Source organism: Narcine bancroftii, chromosome 2 (genome assembly GCF_036971445.1).
Source record: "Narcine bancroftii isolate sNarBan1 chromosome 2, sNarBan1.hap1, whole genome shotgun sequence".
NCBI lineage: Eukaryota > Metazoa > Chordata > Chondrichthyes > Torpediniformes > Narcinidae > Narcine > Narcine bancroftii.
The window spans coordinates 324,525,155-324,539,183 of record NC_091470.1 but is presented as its reverse complement, the minus strand read 5'-3'; the positions used below and the strand labels follow the sequence as shown (position 1 = coordinate 324,539,183).

Sequence of the window (14,029 nt, the reverse complement as noted above, 5' to 3'; positions counted from 1 at the left end):
TGTGTATTTGGAGCTGGGGTTGCTGATAGTTTGGACTGAAGCTGTGTGGCAGTGGAGGCTGCAGGACCACTCGAGACATGGGGGAACTCTTTTGCTTCTCCTTCTCTGGCTGTAAAAGGTGCTGGTCAACTTTTCTGATAGCGAATCTCCCTCTGCCTTACGATAGACTAAAGTAAATTTTGTGTAATATCACATTTTTTGTTTATTATATGACAATAAAATAATCTTGAATCTTGAATTTAAAATAACAAGGCTTTCTTTTTTATGCATAAGCTTGAATACCTTTCAAGTGAAGTAAGTCAATTCAAAAACTATTCCGCAAGAGAAAATTTTAACAGTATAATCCTTCGTATTCAGTTCATTTGCCACATTGAAAAAATTATTTGTTAACCCATTTTCAATTTATTTCAAGTGCACAAACTCGACCAAAAGTGCTGTTTTACAAATGTGGTACCTCATCATCTTGATTAATTAGAATTAAAAGAAATTAATCATGAACCTGAAAAAAATCTTCGAGTTGTTGAGTAAAGTTGGATGAGTTTTTTGCATAAAGATCCAAAAGTCCAGTAGATATGTTTAGAAATATTAAACAGAATATAAGCACCTTCCAAATGAGTTCAGGTCTTGATTTACAACCGTCATTCAGCCAGCAATTTCATGATGATCTGTAGCCATCTTTTGGTAAGCAAAACATAAACCTCGTCCACTTCCATACAACCTCTCTCTCTGAGTAAAAAGACATAACAATTAGTTTGTTGTGTAGGATTACCAAATGCAATAAATTCATTGAAACATCATCATCTCTTTAATCAAGATATGTTAATTTATATTCTATTTTTAACATAAAACATTCCACATGATGATAATGTTATTCTTAGCTGAAAAGGCTAAAGAATATATTATTTAACTTTAATGGAGGAAAATTATTATGGGGCTTCTCCAACTGAATGTACATCAGACAACTTGAAAGGTCCAGTGTAAATTCTATTTATCCTGTTTCCAATATTTCATTAAGTGCTGTAAGCAATACTGAGTTGCTCATTTTACCAGGACAATTAAGAGTGTTGAATGAACAGAGGGACCTTGGGGATCCCTCAAGGTCACTGCACAGGTTGATAGGAGAATTAAGAAGGCCTATGGGATGCTGGGATTCATTAATAGGGGGATTGAATTCAGGATTAGAGAGGTTATGTTACAACTCTACACATCTTTGGTAAGACCACACAAAGTATTGTGTTCAGTTCTGGTCATCTGATTGTGGGAAGGATGTAGAACCTATGGAGAAAGTATAGAGAAGATTTACCAGGATGTTGCCTGAATTGGGAAGAAACTCTTATGAGGCAAGGTTAGCAGAGCAGAGACATTTCTCTTTGGAGCATAGATGAATGAGAGGAGACTTCATAGAGATCAAGATTATGAGAGGCATAGATAAGGTGGACAGCCAGCACCTGTTTCCTAGGGCAGGATCAGCAAACACCAGATGACATATGTACAAAGTTAAGGGAGGGAAGTTTAGGGGAGACATCTGTGGTAAGTTTTTTTTACATAGAGAGTGTGGGTGCCTGGAATGCCTTGCTGGGGATGGTGGTGGAAGCTGAAATATTGGGGGAATTTAAGAGACTTAGACACATGGATAAAAGACAAATAGAGGGTTATGGGGTAGGGAGGGATATTAGTGGAAGGGATATCTAGGTCTTGGTGCACAATATATAGTAATGCTGTTATGAGGTTGGCACAACATCAAGGGTGGAAGTGCCTGTACTGTGCTGTATGGTTCTATGTTCTAATTTTATAAATACTAGGTATTGTTTTATTAAAAAAATTAAATCCAAAGGATCCTATTAAATGAATGGTCAGTCAATTACCATCGTCAACAAGCATATTTTATTACAAACAAGATTAAGTACACTGGAAAACAAAGATTTTGCTTCCTGAACACTTTTGGGTGTATTTTATGGATTTTGGGCTGCTGATCACAAATATCACTTTTTAATTTTCCTATCATGTACTGCTTTTTTATAGATTTTTGTGATTTCCTGTCATATTAAGTTCTACTTCAAGCAAACAAAACCATGAAGTGCAACATGTCATTCAAAATTCATTTTCTGCATTCACACTTCGACTTCTTCCCTGCTGATGATGAACATAGTGAATGATTTCACCATGACCTTGTGACAATGGAAAAGCAGTATTAGGGCAACTGGAATCCATGAATGCTGACCAACTATTTTCGGACACTGACATGAGAGATATCAGATACAAACAAAAATTAGCAGCAAATTATTTTTAGGTCAGTTGAACTACACAATGTGTCAGCATCATTATGCAATTAAATGTGCTAAATTCAATAAAAGTTAATTTAATGTTTCTCCAACTTCCTACATGGTATAGCAAATCTGAAAACATCTTTGTGTTTAGATTGAAGTTGTTTATCATAATTCCCATTTTTTTTCAGGAAGCAAATCTTTTGAAAAAATTTGTTGTCCAGTGATTTGCCCTACATGAAAAACAGAGTTTTTCTGAAGTAACTATTGTAAAATGGAGATCCTTGAAATAATCCCTCATCTAATTAATTTAGCTAGTGTATTCTATCTGGAAGATGTACCTATTACACCAGCATGAAAACAGAAATTTGCAATCTACAGTAAATTTCCCTTGAACTTTGACATTATATTGAACGCCTTTCATAAAAATATCACCCCTTACATATTCTTACAAAATTTTCAAAAATCCCATTTACACTTGAAAAAAGCTTGTTGATCAATGCATATAGATCCACTTCTTTACAATTTCTTGCAATCTGCCCCATAATTTGAACAATCCACTATTTTGTTGCAGAAAACCAATGGGAAAGAACTGTTCATGAATGAATTTGATAACTTTGCTCTAAAGTCTATATTACTACAATCATTCTTAATTAGATGATTACTTTCTTTCATCTTGTACAAATGTCTTTTTTGACCTAAGAAATCTTGCAATGAAGAATTTATCTGATGATTATTTTAAAAACTGTATCTGCTTGCCTTTAGCTTAATGTTCAAGTCTACCAATTTTAAAACATTTAACTTGATTTTTCTTTCTCTATTTGGACATAGAATCAACAACTTTCCTACATTTATTTATATTACAATGATTGTCCTACAATAGATACCAGAAAAGGAAAGATTGGAAGGGATGACCTTTTGTTTGCTGACATAAATTAAATGGAATTAGAACAGGAGAATTTAGAGGAAAAGGTATTTTCAAAATGGAAAGAAGAATGCAAGAGTGGAGGGCAGTGTACAGTAAATTAATATCAAATATAGCCAGAAAGATGAGGCTGAAATGTTAAGTTGAAAATGTTAAGAAATTCTAAAAAAATCAGTCTGTAACAGGGATGATGAGCAAGTAATACATGTCATAACTGTTATACATCATAGATGCAACAAATATGTGACAGAATTCATATTTACCAAGGAAAAACAATGAGAGCTTGCAAAGAGAGTACTAAAATAGGAACATGGTATTTAATTTACAAATGATCTAGAAACATTTGTAAATGATCCCACCATGGCTGCTGTGAAATTCAAATAATTAGATAAATCTGGAATGAAAACTAATATGTAACTATAAACTCTATTGGTATACTTCAGGAAACAAAATCTGCCCTTATGTCCTCCAACTGATTGCACCAATGAATGTCATTGATTCTTAACTACTGCCTCAGTTCTGGGTCAATAAATGGTGACAATATAAAAAAAATTGAACCAATGAAAGCAATTATAACAGTTTCAGAAAGGCTGAAAAATAGGAGGCAGGCAAAAGGCAATGTTGGCTAAGTGAAACCCTTTGTACAAAGTGTGTGCTGTCTGGTTGAATTAGTAGCAATTGAGGAAGAAGCAGATGAATTCAATAGCAAGCAGTTTTTAATGTTTGAAAGAAAAATTTACAACTTTAGTTGTAATATCATTGTAACACAGGTGAGGTCAGGTGTCCCAAAGCTGCAGTTAAAATTAAAATCTTTTCTATCCAAGCTTTTTTTTTGTTTTCTAGCCAAGCTCAATCTGCTCTCTTTATGACAGTGAAAGCATTCTTGCAACCTATCAGAGTGCAAGACCATTTGACATCCTTGCCCTGTTGAATGTGAGTCCATGGAGCAAAAATCAATTGCCTACCTCATGATCACAGCATTTACACAGTATAATCACTGAAATTAAGTCTGAGCCCTCACAGCAAGACAAGAATACTACCACTTTGGAACTACTCACTGCCACCCTTCATGTCCGTTTTCTGAAGTACTGGGTCAGGCAAAGACACTTAGAAAACAAGGATAGAGTGAATAGGGCACAATATATAGTAATGCTATTATGAGCTCAGAGGACCCCAAAACCCAGCAGTAATAGAAGTTCACCAAGACACTGGTTACTTAAACAAAAGTTGCTTTTAATTTTCTTTAAACATAATAACAAGATTCCTTTGGCTTGGCTTCGTGGACGAAGATTTATGGAGGGGTAATGTTAAATATGGAGGGGTAAAGATTAATATTAAACTTATTACTGTTAACTTAACCCCTTCTCATTTTAAGTGCACGTGTATATATGTTCAGGAAAGTTCTCTGTTTCACTGTCCAATCATTCACTTTTCACTTCTCCAAGTTCACTGGTCTCAGGCAATTCTCATACTGTGCTCAAAATTTAACATTTAAGAATCTTGACCAGGCTCTGGTTGCTTAAAGTTAAATTGTTACCACTCAGGAAGGTTCTTGCTGTTTTCAGAGAGAGATTTGTTGCTCAGTGGATGCACACAAACTGATTTCCTCCAATCAATCACTTCAGTGTCTTACCAAAGAAACTTGCCCCACCATGGGTTTTCCCAAATGATAACCTCTTCTTCCAGGTCACTACAGAGTTCCTCTTGTTTCCCTTATTTCAGAAGAAACACTCTAGCCAGCTATTTCCTCTTACAAGGGTTTTGAACAGGCTGAACTCAGAACTCACAACCCATTTTCAAAATGGGGTTTTTCAACAAGCCTGCCACCTTGCCATTTTGTAGCCTCAACTGCCACTATCGAACTGACTTCTCTCTCTCTCTCTCTCTCTCTCTCTCTCTCTCTCTCCAAAAGAGAAATCACCTGTTTTTCCTCGCTCTGCTTGTAAAAACCATATGACTTCTTACAGGTCTCCAAACCCAATCTTTGAAAGATCTTATCAGTATCTCTGATCCTGGACTTTATTTCCCATACACAATAGATCAGCATTCTTCATTGGTTCTGCAAAGACAACTGGAGCCTCGACATCTACCTTCAGCAAAGCTCTTGCATTTTAAATAAGATGCCTTTTGTGAAGTGTTACCCTGCACTACTCTAAACCCCCACAATCTATCACCTTTAAAGACATATTTTACCCATAACTATTCTAATATATCCCTTAACAATGCTATTAACTACATGCATGAGAATTGTGGGTGAAGAATTCCTTGTTCCAATGTTTTGTGCTGCGGGTCATCAAAATTGTCACTACCAGGTGTGATGGAATTATGCCATCATCTTTAGGCTTATAAAATTCTACATATATTTTTAGTAAAGTTATTTTGTGGGTTTGGACACAGGGACACTCACAGACATATACCCTTGCATAAAGAAACTATTTTGGAAGTCCAAATGTCTGTTAATTCATTGTTCAGTAAAAACTGTGTAAATATGCCAAGGAATAAGAACAATGGTTCATTAAAAACTGAAGTTCTCAAAAAGGATTGCTGGTTGATTGCCTATGTTTTTAAAATTGAAACTTCAAACAATACATAATTTGATTGTGGATTGAAGTAGACAGAGATGAAGTCATATGCTTTCGTCATAGAGATGTGAAGTAACTTTGAAGAAACTTCAAAAAACAGGAATGATGTCATGTCATGTGGTAAAGACACTTCAAGCATTTTTGAATATTAAGCAACTAATTTCAAACTGAAGTCTTACCATCTTGTAGTTAGCACAGGATTGAAGAAGGTGCTTGACTATCCTGCAAATCACACAGGATTAAAGATACAGTAACCAGAAAGGTACTGTTACGTGTTACTCCTGGTCAAAGGAGAAAACAGAATATAGCGACCTCGATCCAATAAATAGTCATTTGAAAGCTAAGTGAAATACCTATTAGTGACACGTTTTCAATTAGTTTCAATACAAATCCAGATATATTTTAATTGTTTTTTTCAAACACAGACCTGAATTATCTTCTTTAATGTTGATACAAAATATTCATAAATAGCATCTGAACTGATGCTCCTTGAATACAGAGTAACATCAGTGTTAACGGTTAACTAAAGTTAAGGGCTTCTCACTCACCCTTCTCTATGACTCCATCTTTAATATTGTCTGAACTCCTATTCACGTCATACATTACCATGCATGATCAGACCAGTACTCTAACACCTGAAATCACTGAGCATGCTCCAAGAACCGTGCATGCTCACAACTACAAAGATGGCTGCGCCCAGCCAAAATGCACTCAGGACACCTCGACGGCCGTGGGGATTAACAGGATGCCAATCTAACAAGGTAAGTAAATCAATTAAACTTACTGTGGGTCTTTTGGCCATGACACAGAATAAGTAGCTTTCCAAAGAGAATGACCACTTCCAACTGTCTCTTTATGAGAGAGAGGCAGTTCTACTGTGTCCATTTCTACATGGGACTTAATTTAACCATTGTCTAAGTTTGTGAAATCATCATGTGAAACACAGATTCTGAAACCTCCATGGAAAAGAAGAAAGAATTCTCTAAAAACTACTCTACAAGAAGTCTGATGCCTCACACCCACTCCATAATTTGAAAATATTGTCTTGGTGAATTTATATTGCTGCTAGTTTAGTTTGTAACACAGGGAATCTACATGATACTGTATCTGAGTCATTGCAGGGCTATTGCTATCCTTTTATTCATTAATTGGCAGGAATGTTGTTATTGTTGGGAAAGAAGTAATCTTTAAATATTTTTGAAAAAGCCTCCTTCCAGACCTCTTGTGATGAGTGCGCAGAAACAACTCCTATTTGTTGGAATGGGACCAGCAGCAATGCAGGAAATTATTGAGGAAAGATAAGGGAAGAAATGTTTCCAAATATGTATGATTCCAATCTTAACTACTCATTGTGTAAAAAGGATTTTCATGTTGCTTGGTCAATCACCTTAAATCTGTGGCCTTTGGTTTTCAACCCTTCTGCAATGGCAACAGCTTCTCTTTACTTACTTTGCCTGCATAATAATGATTTTGAAGATTTTTAATAAAATCTCCTATCAACATTTCCTGCTCTAAAGGAGAACACCATCCTCTCCTGTCTTTCCATATAAATGATGTACTTTATCCATTAAACCAGTGTTTCTCAACCATTTTTTGCCCTAGACCCCACTTTAATTTTTCAAAGAAATGTATGCCCCACCATTAGCGGAAAAAAAGTTATATATTAAAAAGAAGTTTTAATTAAATCATTTACTGCAAGTGTATTTTTTAAATATAGCTTGATTTAAATGTGAGCTCCCTGAAACAGATTAATCAATATTTTATTATGTCTTAGAATTGAAAAAGTAATAAAAGTAATGATCGAATCAAATATTGACACTAAATAAACACTAGTGTGGTTTCTGACATTTTTTCTTGCAGAGAGTGCATCAAATCTGCACTAGCCTTGTGCTTTACATTCTGGGGTTCCTATTTTTTTAATGATTTTGGCATCCCCCTTAGGCTGGTGCCTGGGGAGGACCCCATCCCTTCACCCCACTATTAATACGCTTCTTTCTTTGGCTTGGCTTCGCGGACGAAGATTTATGGAGGGGGTAAAAGTCCACGTCAGCTGCAGGCTCATTTGTGGTTGACAAGTCCGATGCGGGACAGGCAGACACGGTTGCAGCGGCTGCAGGGGAAAAATGGTTGGTTGGGGTTGGGTGTTGGGTTTTTCCTCCTTTGCCTTTTGTCAGTGAGGTGGGCTCTGCGGTCTTCTTCAAAGGAGGTTGCTGCCCGCCAAACTGTGAGGCGCCAAGATGCACGGTTTGAGGCGATATCAGCCCACTGGCGGTGGTCAATGTGGCAGGCACCAAGAGATTTCTTTAGGCAGTCCTTGTACCTTTTCTTTGGTGCACCTCTGTCACGGTGGCCAGTGGAGAGCTCGCCATATAACACGATCTTGGGAAGGCGATGGTCCTCCATTCTGGAGACGTGACCCACCCAGCGCAGCTGGATCTTCAGCAGCGTGGACTCGATGCTGTCGACCTCTGCCATCTCAAGTACTTCGACGTTAGGGATGAAAGCGCTCCAATGGATGTTGAGGATGGAGCGGAGACAACGCTGGTGGAAGCGTTCTAGGAGCCGTAGGTGATGCCGGTAGAGGACCCATGATTCGGAGCCGAATAGGAGTGTGGGTATGACAACGGCTCTCTATACACTTATCTTTGTGAGGTTTTTCAGTTGGTTGTTTTTCCAGACTCTTTTGTGCAGTCTTCCAAAGGCGCTATTTGCCTTGGCGAGTCTGTTGTCTATCTCATTGTCGATCCTTGCATCTGATGAAATGGTGCAGCCGAGATAGGTAAACTGGTTGACCGTTTTGAGTTTTGTGTGCCCGATGGAGATGTGGGGGGGCTGGTAGTCATGGTGGGGAGCTGGCTGATGGAGGACCTCAGTTTTCTTCAGGCTGACTTCCAGGCCAAACACTTTGGCAGTTTCCGCAAAGCAGGACGTCAAGCGCTGAAGAGCTGGCTCTGAATGGGCAACTAAAGCGGCATCGTCTGCAAAGAGTAGTTCACGGACAAGTTTCTCTTGTGTCTTGGTGTGAGCTTGCAGGTCTTACTCACTATGAACTGAAAAAGTAAAGGGGTATAGACAGAGACATGATGTTTGAGATCATATGGAATCCTTGTCGCCAGTGAGATAACTTGGAATGAATGTTAATAAGATCGGTTAGAAAAAATATAATTATAATGTTAACCAAGGAAAACAACAGTTAAAATAAGAGAAACAACAGAGAAACATCAGCAGACCAAAAACACATTATGAAAATAAAAAGAACAAAGTGATTTTACTTGGAAGATACCACAATTGTGTTGAACTGGCAGTGTTGCCAAGTCGCATCTTTCACACCAACATAATGAGTTTATTTTTTCAAACCAACTTTTTAATTATTTCCAAAAATATATTCTTATGGCCCACTAAAATGTTCTCAAGGCCCACACCCCAACAAAATATTCGCATGCCCCACCTTGAGAATCTATGCATTAAAGCATTCTCATAAATCTCTTCTGCCTATCTGATGCTTTTTAAAGTACTGTACCTAGATTGGACACAATACTCCAGTTACAGATTAATTTAGCTTGTTAAGATTCAAAATAGATTTCTTGATTTGTATGCCTCTATTGATCACTAATTTTTAACAGCTTTTACAGGACTAACAGTAAAAATGCAATGGCAATCGTTTAAGGATAGCTTTGAGCAAGTACAACAAATGTACATTCCAGTTGGTAAAAAGAATAAATCAAGGAGGGTAGCGCATTGTGGTTAACAAGGGAAATCAGAGAGAGTATCAAATCCAAAGAAGCAGCATATAAATTAGCCAAAAAAAATTGCTAGGGAGTCCTAATCAGAGTGACCACCAGTCACCAGGAGTGCGTGTTGCCATGGGAGCCATCCATTAACTAAAGGACTCATGAGATTGCCTTGTGACTTAAGTCACAAGCTTGTGTAAATACTATAAATAGATTATGCCATTTTGTGTAAATAGTCTATGTCTTGAGAATCAAAGTAAAGAGCATGGTGTTTTGGGAAACCTCTGTGTCTGTTGTTTCATTACTCTGGGTAACCAAGAGTGGGAGTTCGGTTCCTCATTTAACATTTCTGGCCACGGTTACAGCATATTTTGGAGACGAGGACCTTGGATAATTGAATTTTACAACAAATGTCAGTAACAATGGAACAGCTCAAGGCCATTCTCAAACAGCAGCAAGAGAACTTTGAACTCATATAATCAAAATTAATGGACCAGCTGGCAGCAAAAATGTCCGTGGGAGCTTTAATCACGAAGGAAGGTGAGCCTGCACTTAAAACAAATTCTGCAGATGCATTAATGAACTTTATTACTGAGTTTAATTATGACTTGGAGACATGCGCTTTTGAAACTTGCTATAGAAAGTATAAAGACTTGTTTTCAGTAGACTTTTCCAAGTTTAGTGAGGCATGGAAAATTAGGGTGTTGTTGAGGAAGTTAGGCACTCGAGGACACGAGCGCTACATAAATTTCATTCTGCCAAGACTTCCTCGGGAGCTCAGTTTCAGGGAAACACTTGAGGTAATGGCAGAAATATTCGATGAACAAATATCACTGTTCAACATTCAGTATCAGTGTTTAAAAATGACCAAGAGAGATACCGAAGATTTTGTGGCATATGCAAGTATGGCAAATTGACAGTGAGAGTGTTTTAAACTCTCTACGCTGACTGCAAACCAGTTCAGGTGTCTAGTGTTTGTAGCAGTCACGCCGTTGCACCAAGATGAAGACCTCAGAACACAGTTGCTGGCGAAGATTGAACAGGAATCTGACACGACCATTCGAAAATTAATCGTCGAATGCCAACGTTAATTAATTTGAAACGCGACAGCAAAATGGTGGAAGTGGCGCACTCATCTTCAAGCGGTGTACAGACCAAATAAAAGTGTGACCCACCCAGCCAAATTCCCCAGCCCTTGTTGGAACTGCAATGAGTGGCACTACGCTTGTGACTGTCCGTACAGACTGCAGCATTGCAGTAAATGCAAGCATCGAGGACATAAACCAGAATGCTGCAGAGGGAAAACACCCATTAAGTTAGCTTCACACACAAAAGTGAAACCAATCAAACCAACTTTTAAGGAGACAACAGACAAATGCAGGAAATACACAAAGGTGCACATTAATGGCATTTCAGTGAGGCTGCAAATTGACACAGGGTCTGATATACTATAAACGTAAAACAGATTGGTCAGCCAGAGGTGACGCCAACCGAAAACATGGCACGGAACTCTTCTGGGGGGATCCTGGAGTTGTTAGGTTCAGTTGACTGTTCCATCACCTTAAACATCGCAGAAGGGAATGGATCATGTTATTTGGTAAAATGGATCAAAAGGTTGAACCTACTTGACCGTCCACTTAATGATAGTTGTCAAAAGTTGGAAGTGGCACATACCCCAACAGCAGCAAATACAGCACAAGAGTTGCTAATACAGTTGAGGCAACGCCATGCACAGGTATTTTCCGAAGGCCTTCAACAGTGCACTAAAACAAAGGCAAAATTCTGTCTTTTGCCAAATGTGAAACTGACTTTCAAGACAAAACAACCCATCCCATATGCAGCACTGCAAGAAGTGGAGCTCGAATTGGAACAGCTGCAACATGAAGGAGTGATTGAACTGGTCAACTACTCATCATGGGCTGCACCTATCGTGGTGGTGAAGAAATCTAATGGATCCATACGTCTGTATGCTGATTTTTCAACTGGTTTGAATGTAGCATTGGACGACCACCGATACCCACTGCCATTGTCTGATGACCTTTTTGCAAAACTGAATGGGGGAAAATGCTTTGTGAAGATTGACTTAGCAGAGACATATCTACAGGTGGAGGTTAATGCCAAATCCAGAGAATTGCTGACCATTAACACGCATCGAGGACTGTTCAGATACACACATCTACCATTCGGAGTGAAGACTGCTCCAGCTATCTTTCAACAGATCATAGAGACAATGGTGAATGGTGTTTTGGGAGTTACAGTGTACCTAGATGATATCCTGGTCACTGGATCACATGCTTGTGAATTGTTTGATCGTCTTGATTGTGTTTTGTCCCGCATCAGAGTCTATGGGTTTCGAGTGCATCCAGAAAAATGCATATTTTTCATGAAATCAATGAAATATCTGGGTTAACATTCCATCCACCTGTCCATGTCCTCATCATATCAATCAGTGTGTTTCTCAATTTATTAAATATTCAAATTCTACTAATTTTGAAATTATGCCTGTAAACCAAAGTCATGTCCTACTGTATGCATTTATTAAGAAAAGTAATGGTGTATTATATTTGTATTTCTTACAATCCATAAATAATCCTTTTTTTCCCATCCAATATCTCATCGATCTACCGAAGACTGCTTTTCCATGGACTTCCATTTTGCTTGCAAACAATTGACTTTATCAATATATCTTTTAAATCTATATGCACAACATCAAAAACAGTCTGTAGTTTGAGTGATAGGATGGAATAGAATCTGTTAATTACCATTTTCATGATGAACAAGGGCCAATACCAGTTTTATGCAGCACTGAAATTCTATTATGCATGATATCTATGGTACATGCAAAGGCCTTACCTTTGATAGCTGCACTTTTGCAAATCCAGCAAAGTAAATCAATTGGTCTTCAGATCACAGGGTGAGGATAGGATCAAGGGAGAGAGGTAGAGACAGGATTGGAATGGAAAGGATTGGCTGGATTCAACATAGATCACTCAGTCAAAGGATCAGGCTGGAACTTTTCTGTCAAGATGGAGTTATTTGAAAGGTGACTGAAGTTGGCTGAGGGTTAAAAAAGAAAAATACAGAAACAGAATGAATACATATTTCTCTGAAGCCACTGGATAGGAAGTTGGCAATGACATTTTGGAATGTCAAGGTTCAGATTGGCTATCAGCAATCAGAGGAAGGTGGGTTTAAGCTCCTAGAGTGGAGTGGACATGCAGATAGACACATGTATCAGGGATTCAGACAATCGAAAATCCCCCAAAACATCAGCAATGAAGGAAGATGGGGATCTATTGCTATGAAAACAACTGAAAGGTGGACCTACATGCAGTATTGTAGACATCTTAGACACTCTTAAATGGGCCCACTTTAACAATGACCAACAGCAGTCATCAACCTACCAAATAAAGGGTGCCTCAGTGCAAATGGATTATACTGATTATGGGTTTAATATGAGAATAAGAATTCAGTGCATATCATGCTGCTTGTTACATCTGGTCATCAGCCTATGTGTATGCATGTCATAAGAATAAAGGATCCCAAAATACCTTCCAGATATTCATTATGCATAAGATACTTTTAATTTTTAAATTTGATATAATTCCCCTTAAATCTAGAGACATGCAAAAACAATTGAAATTCAATGCTGAAGCCCTCACAATGGATGATCTGACCTCTTAAGGTTTCATATCACATCATGTTTGGATTGGAGATCAAGTAATCTAATATGTGGGTAAGTGGGGAAAATTGGCAAAATTATTTCATGATTCTGTAAAAAAAATCTATGAAGTCTCTTCAACTAGGAAGATCATGGCATCTCAGCACTGTAAGTCTTAAGAACAAAGGACCATCTTGTCTCAATGCTCAAATTGCTGAGGTAGAGTCTATAATCAAAGTGGATCTGTGGAACTTCTCTTTTTTGAAGTACTTCAAGATTCAATTTATTGTCATTGTAATAAAAGAGTGTCATATTCCATGAAATTACTTTTACTTGCTGTAAGGCATACAAATTTGCCATCGGCAGAAATTGCCTGAAGCGGCTCTTAGTCAGAGAAAGAGAAGCAGAGTCACCGAGTGTCCATAGATTCAGCTCCAGTGCTTCTGCAGCCACACAGAGTCCAGTCTACACCATTGGCAACCTAACCCTTAGATCCAAATCTCCATCATGGTTAGGAAGCCTTCAGCGTCTTCAGGACCCCATTGCATCTCGGTTCCAATACCTGGTACCCCTTCAGCCAGTTCGAGCCAATCTCCAGCAGTCTGCAGTCTGGCGCAAGTCTCTTGACAATAGTTTCCAGCAGCTCATAGCCTCTGTGGGTTCCTCGCCTCAAGTGGCCAGCAGCCTGCCACATGCAATGGTCTTTCAGCCACAGACCACCCTCACTAGTCCGCCACTGTGGTCACCATCTGCAGTGAACTGGGATTCACTGGTAGGGTGTTCTGATGGCTGGCCCCACCTTCTGGCTCCGCCTCCACCTGCCCACATATAACCCTGGTTTCCCGTCTAAACCCAGAACCCTTCCA

At 38.5% G+C, this 14,029-nt stretch overlaps 1 protein-coding gene across 10 annotated transcripts in view; it reads right to left on the bottom strand.

Annotated features, from left to right (window-relative positions):
* Positions 1–379: 379 nt before the first annotated feature.
* Positions 380–14,029, bottom strand: part of gra (granulito) — a 97,516-nt gene continuing 83,866 nt past the window's right edge. For 4 of the 10 annotated variants that reach the window (XM_069921950.1, XM_069921951.1, XM_069921959.1 and 1 more), the window contains one exon: positions 380–726. In XM_069921950.1, the coding sequence (XP_069778051.1) occupies positions 643–726 (84 nt within the window). In that variant the 3' untranslated portion in view covers positions 380–642. Of the gene's footprint in view, positions 727–5,950; positions 6,053–12,355; positions 12,560–14,029 lie in introns of those variants that run through there. The other 6 variants (XM_069921956.1, XM_069921952.1, XM_069921953.1 and 3 more) reach the window with 6 other exon arrangements.